Source organism: Paramisgurnus dabryanus, chromosome 20 (genome assembly GCF_030506205.2).
Source record: "Paramisgurnus dabryanus chromosome 20, PD_genome_1.1, whole genome shotgun sequence".
Lineage (NCBI taxonomy): Eukaryota > Metazoa > Chordata > Actinopteri > Cypriniformes > Cobitidae > Paramisgurnus > Paramisgurnus dabryanus.
This window is the reverse complement of record NC_133356.1, coordinates 21741514-21756033: the sequence shown is the minus strand read 5'-3', so window position 1 is coordinate 21756033 and position 14520 is coordinate 21741514. Positions and strand designations below refer to the sequence as shown.

Here is a 14520-nt window from a genome sequence, read left to right as displayed (position 1 = left end):
GAAAAAAAAAAAACGAATTACCTAGTTGCCTTAAAATTTTAGTTAATTCAACTTAAAAAAAAAAAAAATTAAAAAATGTAAAAGAAAATTAAGGCAAAATAACTTTCTTTAAGTTAAACCAACAAATATTTTTTACACTGTACAGATATGTATACATTTGTTACCAAATGTCACTTTGGTGTACTAATATGTACATCTGAGGTACTTTTAAATGCAAATGTGTACTTTTTGAAAGGGTGCCTGCACCAGTGACAGCTAAGAACCATTAATTTATATATATATATATATATATATATATATATATATATATATATATATATATATATATGCATAGTTAATGGACTACTGTATACAGTATGTTGATTTCGTTATATGGCTCACATTATTGAATTCACACAATTAATTTGCTGGTAATATTCAGACGGTAATCATAATTCTACAGTAAACCTGATCCCATCCACAATTAAAGACACATCAAGAATTAAGACATCCAGCTCAAGACTCACACACCCCCGTCTCAATGACGTATGTTGCCAGATGGAGAATTTACAAATGATTTGCACATTTTTGAGCTACAGTCCCCCTGTCCCACTTGCCCAACATCTTTAAAGATACAGATACCCAATCCAATAGACGAGATTGAAGAGGCCAAAAGCGGTTGGGAAGAATATTCGAGAATAAGAGTCGATTTTGGAGACATGGACGTGCATTCTGTTCTCACGCCAGGCTCCTGTACGACAATCGTCGAAACAGCAGAAGAAAGTAGTGCAGTCTTTCCCATCCAAACATTCATATGCATAATCGTCGTCCTCATGGTAGAGAGCAATATTGTTTATCTGCAGTAGGGATGTCCCTGGTCTGATGTTGACCATGCTGGGTTTCTGCACACAGAGGAATGGAAAGGTCCCTAAGCGACATCATGTGGGATTTTGAACACCACGCTCGATTTAATTGCAAATGTGTCTTGCTGAATTACTCTATAAGCCAGTTCATTGTACATGTCAGTGAACATATAGGTGCTTCACAGGTTCTGTGTTATAGGTTATATTTAATATAGCATAATTTTGTATATTCACCTGTGCATGGCTGGATTTGGTCTTCTTGTTCTGCCGATTGCTTGTGAAGTAATGCAGGGTTCCATACTCCATAAGAGCAGCGAAGGTAAAGATGAAGCAAACTGACACAAACAGATCCATGGCCGTCACATATGAGACCTTAGGCAGGGACTTTCTAGATATGGTGCTAAGGGTTGTCATGGTAAGCACAGTTGTGATACCTAAGCCAATCAGGAAACACAGTAAATACCTGTATTTTAACATTTCTTCATCTTTAAAGGGCACCTATAATGCAAATTCCACTTTTGCAAGATGTTTGGACATAAATGTGTCCTGGCAGTGTGTGAACACAACCACACTATTTAAATCCCTATTAAACCAAAGCAGTCTCATTAGACAATGATTCTCTTTTTAATGTGATGTCACACTGATAAGCCCCGCCCATGGCCACTGACTGACTGTCCTGCATTGCCATAGTTTCCGCCCTTGAGTTGTACGCTGTCCACCATATTTCAATAGTGAGATAGTATTGTCTCTTAGACTGTATTTACAGTAATCAGATCTATTTTAACTGAAAGCGCTTACTGGGAGTGAAGAGCAGTAGCTCATTTGCATTTAAAGTTACAGACACAAAAACAGACACATTTGTGCTCCCACCCAAATACGGGCATTTTGGAAATGCTATAATAAGTTATCTGTGGGGTATTTTAAGCATTTTGGGCACATCTGAGACTTATATTACATCTTGCAAAAATGGGCATAACAGGTACCCTTTAACACATGCAATTGTGCAGTGTATCATAAAAAACCTCATGGCAATCTTCAACGAGATTCTTACGAGATTCTTAACTTATAATTTATCTCTTATTTGTATGTTTAAGTATGATATACATTCGTCCCAGTGATGCTGGGTTTAGGGGCGGGGTTAGGGGTGGGGCTTAATGAATGCTTTCTGTATATTCACTTTGTATGAATTCATACAAATTAGCCATTTCAAGTGAGATCAGTGTATCCTCATTGTAAAAAAAATCAAATAATCTTTCTATTGATTTGTATTCGTTCTGAGGCTTCTTATATACCCAATGATGTTCTGGCTGGTACGGCATCCTTATTAATCCAGAAAGAGACCCAGGACAAAACTACAATCATACTGCAGGGGATGTAGGTCTGAATGGTGAAGTAGCCCATTCTCCGGCTCAGGTCAAAGAAAATGGTCATAACCACATAATCTCCTATATTAACACAAAATATGTGACTTCAGTTTTGCATAAAGTAAAGCAATATCAATGACTGAGACACGTCTGCATATGTGCCTTTACGTACCAGACTGAGTGTGTGCCACGTCAGAAGTGTTTCGGAGGCCCACAAAGGCAAATTGGTAAAGCCTCCAATACCGCTGGTCTGCAACCTCAACCGAACGACGCTGCCATCTATACTGGATCTCATTCCTTGGATACCCATCTGCAGATGAGAAAAAAGCACATCCATCAGATTACATGCGACCCTCTGTTTCGTGTGCATAAAACTGCAATGATGGCATAATGGCGCTGTGGCTTAGTAGCACTGTGTTAGGCTAAAGCGCCGCATGCCCTTCCCCTGACACTGCCCACAGTGGATGGCGACACATGGACCGAGGCATGAAGCTAATAAGGGATGGAGGGCACACACAGAGATAATGAGGGTGATGAGATCTTGAGAAGGATGAGTGTTCTGCTAAAGGATGGTTTTTAGGCCTTACTCATTACAAGGTTTGAGGATGATAGTTGGTGCAGACTTGCTGTAATGTTCAGCTCTGGTTGGCCACTAAAGGCAATGCATGGTTGGTTGACAGAGGCAATGCGTGGGAATTGATTGCCCGATGGCACTTGGGGCAGGCCTGAGGTTGAGTGACAGATTGACATAAGAATTTAACACCTACAGCTTGAAAACTCCAGTGGGCACGAATGTTCGTCCATGGGAAAGTTATGCAGCTTAAGGTAGCATTCCGCATTAATAGTCAACCTAACAGAAACAGAACAATAGACAATAGCAAAGCAAAACAAAAAATGTAGACTGTGACATTTTTCTGATACATTTTACGAGGCTTTGTATTTAACGTCGAATCATTTCAAACCCTCAGTCTGATTTAAAGGGAAAGTTCACCCAGAAATCAACTAATTTAACTTCATTTTGGGGGCACTGTTTATTCAATTATGCCTGACATATAAATGTGAATCAGATGTAATGACTTAAACATATGCTGCAACGAACAAAGGGTGTAGTTTATCAAAAGCAAATGCTATAGGACAGGAAAACAAGACACTTTTGCCACACAAACAAAAAAAATCAGCTCTTAATGTTCACCATGGACGGCGCACCTAAGAGTGTACATCACCCTCCCATTGCTCCAGAGGCGCAGAAGACGATTGGGTGTCGTGATCCAGTGGGCGTCCGATTTACGCGAGTTGCGGAAAAACGTGTCGGGGATCCAGATTTTTCCAACCATGTTGCTGTTGAGCATGAGGAGTTTCATTGAGCTGTTGAATTTGAGTCTGCTGTCGTACCACGTCTGAGCAAAGAAGATGTCTATGGTGTACTCCTAAAAATAATAAAACAGAAAAGCCTAAACAAATTGAACTAAACAAGCCTTGTTTAGTTGTTATTTTAAATGCAGTTATGCGTGTAGTGGATTTAAAGGTTGTGCATTGGATTTAAACGTCTTAATGTAATGTAATGTAATGTATTGTTTTCATTTCTGCTCACCATATTGATGGGATCTACCGGACCAATGCTGTTCACATACACTGCCGTCTCAATCACAGTAGGTTTCACTAAAAAATATATTCAAACACATTTTGATTTTATTTACAATAATTAAATAGGTATTTACAGTAAGCTACATTTATTTTGTTTTGTTAATGCTGCTATACTGTATATATTCAGTATGCATTGTAGAAAATCCATTCGATTCCACTCTGCAGACGCACAAATTACTCAAAGCCGCCCAAATCCTCGCCCCTGCTGTGTTTCCAAAAAATATTTCGGTTCTCAAAGACAAATGATAAATAACACAAATTCTGCTAGTCCATGCTTAAATTGCACACTGATTAACTGAGTTCATCCCAAACTTACTCACACTCTCCCCTTCTCTACCAGACACATAACAGATGAAGAAAGAAGATCAATGGTTATTTAGGTCTATTGTGCACAAACACCACTGAGATAAATCTTCTCAGATAGGCTAACTGAACTCGGATCAGCCACGTTGCATCCAGAACTTTGGGATGCACTGAGAATAAAGTGACCTAGAGTGTGCAATTCTGGCGTAGAGGAAAACATCAGCAAAAAAGCTGATTGCAACGTGAAAAAATGATGATTTTAGGGAAATTCTGAACAGGGTGTCTTATTGTGAGAGTGTTTTCTTTTTAACATAGCTTTGTAATAATGTTTTCATTCTTATTGCACTTTAACATTTTTTGTCTTTACCTAGGAAGCTATAGCTGTCAATTCACAGTCTATTTTAACTATAGACCCGAAATAGTCCGGCTATGAGTAACCCACTTCTAGCCAAAATAAACTTGAATTTGGTTACATCTAATGTAAGCAAGTCAACAGTAATTGCAAGGTGTTTGTTTATATTTATTTATTTATCTTTGGGCTTTATGGTTAGACGTCTTTTACATTTTCACTGACAGACCAAATTTTGCCTTTTTTATCCTAGACATCTGGACTGTATTTGGATGGCTATTAGACGTCTTTTAATTCTTTCCCCGTCATTGACGAGTTAATTCGTCAATTAAGAGAAAACGCTGCCCTGCCAGTGACGAGTTTTAACGGCAATCCATATTTCCGCTATTATCCACCAGGTGTCGCTCTTATCCAACTTATAAAACACAGAAGCATTCACTAAGGCCAAACAGTAAAAGACTGTGTATGTTTTGATCATCATTCTGAATCTGATCTCAAAAAAAGTCCTTCACAAAAATGCAATTATCTCAGCTTTTTGCTCAAAATTTTGTATTTTTGAAAAAACCTAATTAAAAAGAGAACAAATGAAGATAGGATTTTTTTAACCTTTTTTTGTTTGAAAACAAAGCGTCTATTCTTTCATTTGATATATATATTTAAAGAAGAACATTTTCTGGAAGGCATTAAGGGGGCGTGCACACCAAAGCTTTTACACCCGCGGCCAACATATCTTTTCAATTGTTTCCAGCTAGCGGTTTTCTTCCGTGCTAAGAGCCGAGAGTTAAAAAAAAGATTCAACTTTGTGAGACTGGGTAGTCCAATCACAGTTGACGAGGGGCGGGACATTACCACAGCAACCAACCGGCGCACTGTACAATGACAAAGCAGAAGTATCACAGCTACCAAAGCTCTCAGCTGAGGAAAGCTGGTGCTCAGCTGAGAAAACAGCTGGCATTCAGTGTCCTCCAGGCGTTTTCAGCCACTTTTAAAAGCTTTGGTGTGCACGCCCCCTAAACATTAAACAATTGGTTCCTGTGTATAGAAGTCATACAGTAAACATGCTCACCCAAAATCTTCTCTTGAACACACAACATTCAAGTTCAACACATTTCCCAAACATTCCCCTCCCAAAAAGCAAAAACGTTTACTGCCATAAGGGCCTTTCATGAGCATGTAAACTTATATCTAAAGAAATAAATAATGACTTGCCTCCGATATCTGGTCTTAGTTTGTTGTCATAACCCTGCAGTAGTTTATTTAGGATAAGGGTGACGTCGCTCTCGTAGACCTTTGGTGATAAAACCCAAGTTTTATTTATGGGGACATCCTCATAATCTTCCTCCTCAGCTTTGCTTGGGCCAAATGCCATGCTATCATCAAAGAGAAACAGAGAGATGAGCTATTTGGAGATGTAAAGAAGTTGAGCAGAAATTCTATATAAAGTTAATGGAGAAGGAGACTGAATATTTAAATACAAGTAGCTTACAATCCAGAGAGAATGTGACTTCATTAATGTAAAGTACAGGAATAATGACAGGCAGATGGAGAAAGGGAGAATTCATCGGTAACTGTAAAAGTATGGGGCCTCTGTGACAAAGATAAAAGGTTTTTTTTAATGAGTGCAGCACTGGAGACACAAAGAGGAGGTTCTAATAAAAGAATGTAGTGATTAATGAAGATGTGTTCTGGCAGTAGAGGGTGGGAACATCTGAAGGTGAGAGGTTTAAATTATTACCCCTCTCTCTCTCTCTCTCTCTCTCTCTCTCTCTCTCCCTGTTGCGCATGAGCGTTGTGAGTGTTTGGAGCGAGCGTGTGAGACGCGAGTTTGCGGAGATACTGAGTGAGTTTCAAACTTTCCTTTTCCCAGTTTAATATCGTTTGGTACTGCTTTGGATTAGAGGAGAAGTGTTATAGTGCTGTTTAATCAGCATAATTGGCAACATGAGCTCAAATTCGGATGGCTTTACCGGTTTGTCTGTTCGACATGCGTGTAAATGTATGCCGGCAGATGAGTCCATAACTATTGAAAATGTTTTGGTTGCTATTGGTAGAGAAATAGGTGCACAAAATATCATGTCCGCTTCTAGGATGAATAAAGCAATAGTTGTATTTCTGAAAGAAGTTGAAATGGTCAATCATTTAGTGGAGTATGGGTTGACTGTTCAGGATGTGTTCATTCCAATCTTACCTTTGTCTAACCTTTCGAAAAAAGTTATGCTGTCAAATGTGCCCCCGTTTATCCTTGAAAAAACGCTCGAGGCCATTTTAGCGCGTTATGGAAAACTGATCGGATCGATTAAAATGATTCCGTTGAGACTGAAAGCCCAAGAGTTAAAGCATGTTATGTCATTCAGACGTCAGGCTTTGATGATATTAAGTCCTGAATACTCAATGCTTGATGTGTCAGTAAAACTGACGGTGATGGGTCGAGATTATACGATCTTCATTAGTACCGAGTCCATGAAATGTTTTATTTGTGGACAACATGGTCACATTAAAACAGCTTGTCCTGTAGCCAAAGAAGCTGTAAGGAATGTTTCAGAAGCTAATTCAGAGCAGATTGTAAATGCTTCAGAGAATGAGTTGCATAATGAAAATGCTACAGTTGTTTTGAATGCTGTAAACTCAGCGCCCACTGAAAGTGAAGAAAGGGTGCAAAAAGCTTGTAATGTAGAGGCTGCTGGGTCAGAAAAGATTACACCTGATGCTAAAAAGACTGAAGTGGATGATAATGTGAAGCCTTCTGGTGAATTGGAGCAAACTGAGGAACAAGATAGGCCTGAAGTGAGTGTTGATTTAGATGAGACTGTGACGCAGGCATCAGGCAGTAATATGTCTCTCAGTGATATTGACTTGCTCTTTGAAAAAACTAAATCTCAGCTTTCTGATAGTGATGTGGACAGTGTTTATTCAGATTTGACGATTGATGAACCAGCAGAATCAAGGTCTCAGGAAAATGTTTTTGAGAGATTTGTAAAGCCTTGTTATTATACTGTAGATCAGTTTAATGACTTTCTAGATGCTACCAAAAATCAGAGAAAACCAAAAATTGAAATGTATTTTCCTGATTTAAAGCTTTTTATTGAATCTTCTCAAATTGTTATGAGGAAAGCATCAATGGATGAATTAGATCAGCCTAAGCGTTTTAGGTTGAAGAAGTTTGTGAGTGCTGTTAGAAAACGGGTAAAGAAAAGTTAAAGAATTTCATGAACTGGAAATTACATCAACTTTGGTTTTTAGTCACTTTCTCCTTGTGCATCCTGATGGGTTCTTTTAGTATTGGATCCTTAAATATAAATGGCTGTAGGGATGTACGAAAGAGAGGTGCTTTGTTTAAATATTTACAACTTAAAAAAGCAGATGTAATTTTATTGCAGGAAACACACACTGATGTCGGTAATCAGGGAGATTGGGTAAATGAATGGGAAGGTAGCGTTAGTCTTAGCCATGGTACTAATGTAAGTGCTGGTGTTGCGATTTTATTTTCAAAACGCATTAAAGATCTTCCGGTTTTCTTAGAAGTAGTACCAGGAAGACTTTTGCGAGCCGATATAAAAATAGGAAATAATAGTGTTTCTTTCTTTAATATATATGCTCCTAATATAGGAAGTGAGCGTGGGGATTTTTTTCTGAAACTTTCTGAGGAATTGTTAAAGATCTCTGATGAAAGGATTCTTGTGTTAGGAGGTGATTTTAATTGTACTGTTGACTATAAGCTTGATAGAAACCATAATGAACCTCATTTTGGTTCTACAAATGTTTTAAAAGGTTTAATAAATAGACACAATCTGATAGATTTGTGGAGGGATGCTTATCCTCATGTTAAACAGTATACTTGGTTGAAAATGAATTCAAACAATATTTCTGCTGCAAGACTGGATCGTTTTTACACAAAAAAAAGTAACAAAGGGAGGTTTTTTGGTAGTTGTATCTCACCCACATCTTTGTCAGATCATCATTATATTTCTATGTCTATGTCTGTTCTGTCACCTAAATCCTATCAGTCACACTGGCACTTTAATAATAGATTACTTAGAGATCACACCTTTGTGCACTCTTTTGCTATTTTTTTGGGAGTCTTGGAGAGAAGAGAGATTTAGTTATTCCTCCTTAAACCAGTGGTGGGATTTGGGAAAGGTGCAGATAAAGGCCTTTTGTCAACAATATACTGCAAACATCACTGAAAATTGGAATACAAAGATGAATATAATGGAGCAAGAAATCCTTCAGCAAAGTTTCAATGAGAGAGGAGGACTTTTATCAACCGAAATTATTAAAAAGAATAAAAGTCTTTTGAAGGATTTATTGGAGGAGCTAAAGAAGGAGACTTTGGTTAGAGCACGATATTTAAAGTGCAATGAAATGGACGCTCCAACTAACTTTTTTTTTGGGCTGGAGAAAAAGTCAAAAGAGCAAAATTTTTTTCATAATCTTAAACTTCCTGATGGAAATGAAACCACAAACCAGCAAGAAATCATAGCCACTGCAATTTCCTTTTATGAGAGACTTTATCAAACAGAAGTCTGTGATGAAGCAGTAGTTGAAGAATTTCTTATTGACCTTCCAAAGTTGTCTAAGGAAGAGGAAACAGAATTGGAAGGTTTCTTGACCTTTGCTGAGCTGTCACGTGCTGTGGAGGAGCTGAATAGTGGCAAATCTCCTGGATTAGATGGTCTTTCTGCTGACTTTTTTAAGAGGTTTTGGAATGTGCTAGGACAAGATTTGTATAATGTTTTTTTGGAGTCCTTTAATCAAGGTACTTTACCTTTGAGCTGTCGAAGGGCGGTGTTGACGTTAATTCCTAAGAAAGGAGATCTGGGACTCTTAAGCAATTGGCGCCCTGTGTCATTGCTATGTTCCGATTTTAAAATACTGTCAAAGGCTATCACTAACAGGTTGAAAAAATCTATGTCCACCATAATTCATGAAGATCAGACATACTGCATTCCTAAACGGACAATTTTTGACAACCTGTTTTTGTTAAGAGACACTATTGCAGTTGCTGAAAAACACAAAATTGACATTGGACTCTTATCATTAGATCAAGAGAAAGCCTTTGACCGGGTGGACCATCTATATTTATTAAAGACTCTAAAGGCCTTTGGTTTCGGTCCAAAGTTTATCTCTTGTATTAAACTTTTATACAATGAAACATCAAGCATGCTTCGGATCAATGGTTGTTTAACCAGGCCTTTTGCAGTAACAAGGGGCATACGGCAAGGATGCCCTTTATCTGGACTTTTGTATTCCATTTCCATTGAGCCTTTGCTGGTGTTTTTAAGGAAACAACTGTGTGGACTTAATGTTCCTGGGTTTCCGGATGTCCCATCAGTTAAACTTACAGCTTATGCTGATGATATAACTGTATTCATAAGGAACAATGAGGACATGGTTGCTTTAATTTCTAGCCTGAAAATGTTTCAAAAAGCCACATCCGCAAAGGTTAATTGGGAAAAGTGTGTGTCCCTGTTACTGGGTGAGTGGCAAAACATAGGCCCTCCTCAGCTCCCACAACAATGTACATGGGTTAAAAATGGTTTTAAAGTTCTTGGAATTTATTTAGGAACCGATACCTATATGGAAAAAAATTGGGAAGGACTAGTTGACAAGGTTTTAGGGAGACTACAGAAGTGGAGATGGATCCTCCCAAAGCTGTCCTACAGAGGGAGATGTTTAATTGTTAACAATTTAGCAGCCTCAATGTTGTGGCATAGATTTATAGTGTTGGATCCTCCTGACGAGCTGTTAAAAGTAATCCAAAAAGCCTTTGTCAATTTTTTTTGGGATGGCTATCATTGGCTACCTCCTGGAGTTTTATATCTTCCAGTAATGGAGGGAGGACAGGGATTAATCAGTTTGGAAGCAAGGGTTAAGACAATGAGGCTTCAAACATTACAAAAGCTACTGTACGGCTCAGACAAAATACCCTGGATTGCAATGGGTTTGTCTGTTTTACAGAATATTGGGGGAATCAGGTTAGACAAACAGTTGTTTTTAATTGAAAAATCATTTGTTTCGAAGGTAAATGTTTCACTGTTTAATTTTTATGTGTCTGTTTTAAAAACATGGCAGTTGTTAAAAAAGGTCAGAGAAGAGGATGAGCATTATGGGTTTTTAGAACCATTATGGTTCAATCCTCTTTTTAAAACCAGTCGCCCAATTTCAAGTTCAGTAATCAATGGGTTTTTGAAAACAGGAGTAGCAACTGTTAAGGATCTAATTGATTCTGTAAATGGACAATGGTTTACGGCTAAATCAATTGCTGATAAAGTTGGGCTTAGATCAGAGAGATTTGTTGAAAGATTAATTGAAGATCTTAAAAAATCCTTTCCTCAATCCTTATTGATTTATTTAAACAATTTTATTGCAAATAGTGAGAGATCTTGTTTTTTCCCGGATCTTCTAGTCAATATAAGTCCTGACCTGAGTCAAGAATTAAATAACCTTTTACTGAAAGGTTTTAAAGATGTATTGTTTAATGAAGTTGATAAAAAGACACTGTATTGCATGTGTGTAAAATCTTTGTTTTACACGCAGTTAAAAGGACGTATTGATACCAAATGGAGAGAATATTTTTTGGTCCCTCCAGGAATTATTCCAACTTGGAGGGTATTGTATAAAGCCCCCATTCCAAAGAGGTCTGGAGATCTCCAATGGAGAGTACTTCATTGTGCGGTGGCAACAAACAGCTTGGTATCAAAATTTAATAATTTGGTCTTATCTACCTGTCCTTTTTGTGATGCTTTTGATACTGTTTTTCATTGTTTTTGTGAGTGTCAAAGATTAATTCCTCTGTTTGATTTGTTGGGCAGAATATTTGCTAAACTTGGCTTTCTGTTCACAAAAGAGATGTTTATTTTTGGTGTGAACTACAAGAAAGAATGGAAAACAAAGTGTACACTGGGTAATTTTCTAGTGGGTCAGGCAAAGCTGGCTATTTTAAAATCCCACACATGTGCAAATGAAGGGGAAAGTACTGATTTGCTTGGAATATTTAAAACTTTAGTGGAGTACAGAGTGTTTGTTGAACATGCATATTCTAAGCTAGTAAATAATATGTATTGCTTTGAGGTGAGGTGGAGTGTGGAAGACGCTCTTGTGGTAAGAGATGAGTCTGGAGGGCTAGTTTTTGAATGGTGAATTTATTATTGTATGGCAGTGTTAATTGTGGAGATTATGTTTTGTATTAATTGGTAATTAAAAGGTTTTTAAAAGTCAAAGTCTCTCTCTCTCTCTCTCTCTCTCTCTCTCTCTCTCTCTCTCTCTCTCTCTCTCTCTCTCTCTCTCTCTCTCTCTCTCTCTCTCTCTCAGTATATGTGTAAAATAGTCTCTCATGCATGGGAACAGACATATAAGTGTTCATCATTAACTACAGATGTGTCAGTCATGGATCTGATTCTGTTCTGACATCACTCATTAACTTTTTAATCATCCACATCTTGTGTTCTCCCTAAAAAGAAACGTCCTTAATAATAAATCCTGTCTATTTAAGTTGAAAATGTGCCACCTGTATAGCTCAGTGGTAGATCATTGCATTAGCAGCAAAGGTCATGGGTTTGTCTGCCAAATGCATAAATGTAAGTGGCCTTTTTAAGCTGGTATGATTGATAGACTATATCAAACAACATATTTTTACAACTCCAGCATGATACATGTTGTCCACATGAGTAACTTGATGTAATAGATGAAATCCATACAATGTTTTCACATTTGAATACACCCTACCTAATCATTAAACATTTGTACACGTGCAAAATAAATAAATAAATCTATAAGAAGAATCCCTGTGGATGAGACCCAGGTGGGTGGAAGGAGAGTAGGATATTGATTCTTGTAGGCAAAGAGCTGAGCATTTCAAAAGAAAGCTGTCTACACAGACATTTCAAGCAAAAGATTTTCCTCAAATGCAGTATTTCATATTGTCTAGACACAACAGTGGTTTTGAATGACGTTTGTAAGACTGACACGGGCTCTAATTGTGACAAATAACGAACTGAATGTAAGTCTTTAAAAATAATGTACCGTTCGGCATAGGAGACCGATAAGGGACTGCTTACAAAGTGGAAATAAACAGTGCAAGCCTCTTGTTTATTTTTGTAGCATTTACACATTTCAAAACACATTTAGGATATAACTGTTTTGCGACCTGAATGAGCAGCCAAACATCTGCTGAACATAACGAAAGCGCGAGCTAACAGACGCGTCACTGAGCTACAACTTATGCATATAATACCAATAACAGCATTTCAACGAGATATACTATTATACTTCTAATTTAAATATATATATATATATATATATATATATATATATATATATATATATATTATAATAATAACAGTGTGTTAGTGATGATTCTTGTTGTGTTGTTTGCTGAATTTTTGCTAGTGCTGACTGAAGTATTTTCAAGGTTGTTTGGGGGCTGACATTGCGCGTCACGATAAAAAAAAGACAAGGCAACAGCAACAATATCTGACGCTCTAAGCAAAACTGTCATGATTTTTATCACCTATTACAAAAATTACACGTGTCATTTATCAATATGATTTTAAATGGAAGCAATATGCAATTCCACCTGTCACAACTGTCACTAATCGGTATACTTTTTTTACCATGTAATAAAAGAATGGCGCATTTTAAAACTGTCACTTATGAGTATGATTTTTATCATATGTATTAGAAACGCACGTGTCTAAACTCACTTATCGGTGTTATTTTTTATCATGTGTTATCACGCGTCAAAAAGGTAAGTTATAGTTATGTTTTAATTATGTTTTTAAGGCACGTGTCACGATCAAATTATGTTTATGTTAATGACTCCCTAAACTGTGTTTAAGATTTACGCGTAACTAAACGGTTTACAGCACTTCGTGTTATGGAAACGCGCCGCTCTCCCTCGACGTGGACTGTCCAGCTACTATCACTATTTTTAACACACAGACTGCACCCCTTCTTTCTCCCTCTTTTAATCGAAAACTTACCAGACTCCAAGCAGACCGGGCAAAAGCCAAACCAGCGCCTCTTTCCTCCGGCGGCGATGCAGCAGAACCATCGTGCGAAAGACCAAACGCTTTTTGAAATGATGACGAATCCACTTTTAACTTAATCGCTTCAAAATCAAGTGTTCGAGTATTTCCAGACCATCCGCGAATGCTGCAAGGCCAGCTGGTGTATAAAACAAATATATGTTGAGCCTATAGTCAGCAGACGCGCGCGTTATGTGTATGCGGGGGATTTGTCTGATTGCGGCAGCGCTGCGTTCATCTGCTGTTCTGCTGAGTGAGAAGCTCTCAATGCTCCGGGATTTATCAAACACAGCCTGTAGGAAAACAGCTGACTGCTCTGGCTCACACAACTGCATCAAATGATGATTTATGAAATTTTTACTAAGTTTTGCTGTTGTTGGAAATTAAAAGTACGTCATTTTTGATACTTAAGCACATTTTAGTACTATACTGGATGTTTTTTTTGTAGAATTTTACGTTAAATCAGCTAAAATAGATTATTTTGTATAAATGAACATTCAGTACCCAAACGAGTTGGCACCTTGGTTAAGTTAGTCACTCATCTCCAAATATGCAGACTATCTGTCTCATTCAGGCTGTAATGTGAATCAGCACCATGGAGAGCTCCATACAGCCATACATTCAGAGCAGAAATGATCAAATCTGAGCCTTACCATCTCCCATCCTTTCATATTTGCCATGTAAACATTTCATTGAATGTCAGATGTGTTTTGAAGCATCACATGAATTTATTTGTTTCTACATTTATTGATTATAATGGTTGGAAAGTGTAATATTGAAGCTTTGGTTGTCATTTTTATATTAATCTAATTCCATTTATTTATATTCTCACAAAAGATGCTAAAGTTATTGTCATTTTCATTCATAACGGGTTTGAACTTTATAATGATTTATCAGTGACAGATATGGATCTAGAATGATAATGGCCAGTGCTCAGTTTGAGCTCATTTTAATGTACTTTGTATTCAGGTGAGCTCGGATCCTCTGACATA

The 14520-nt window shown here is 37.5% G+C and overlaps 1 protein-coding gene across 2 annotated transcripts; it reads right to left on the bottom strand.

Annotated features, from left to right (window-relative positions):
* Nucleotides 1-331: 331 nt before the first annotated feature.
* Nucleotides 332-14095, bottom strand: gabrg1 (gamma-aminobutyric acid type A receptor subunit gamma1). Of its 2 annotated transcripts, XM_065297033.1 has the most exons (9): nucleotides 13484-14095; nucleotides 5712-5872; nucleotides 3798-3865; nucleotides 3413-3633; nucleotides 2974-3056; nucleotides 2379-2516; nucleotides 2135-2287; nucleotides 1077-1276; nucleotides 332-881 (listed from the first exon to the last, which is right to left on the bottom strand). In XM_065297033.1, the coding sequence occupies exons 1-9, from the start codon at nucleotides 13552-13554 to the stop codon at nucleotides 606-608; spliced, it is 1371 nt and encodes a 456-aa protein (XP_065153105.1). In that variant the 5' UTR covers nucleotides 13555-14095; the 3' UTR covers nucleotides 332-605. The 2 variants fall into 2 exon arrangements, with proteins under 2 accessions (XP_065153105.1, XP_065153106.1); XM_065297034.1 differs by lacking the exon at nucleotides 2974-3056 and having other exon boundaries at nucleotides 3399-3633.
* Nucleotides 14096-14520: the final 425 nt, after the last annotated feature.

What these genes read in the sequence shown, in the direction of transcription:
- gabrg1 (XM_065297033.1), bottom strand. Translation starts at nt 13,554, where the DNA reads ATGGTTCTGCTGCATCGCCGCCGGAGGAAAGAGGCGCTGGTTTGGCTT. An exon ending in AGGGTGATGTACACTCTTAG is followed by an intron (nt 3,057 to 3,412) that starts GTGCGCCGTCCA and finishes TGTTTCTGTTAG; the next exon opens with GTTGACTATTAATGCGGAAT. An exon ending in CGTGGCACACACTCAGTCTG is followed by an intron (nt 2,288 to 2,378) that starts GTACGTAAAGGC and finishes GTGTTAATATAG; the next exon opens with GAGATTATGTGGTTATGACC.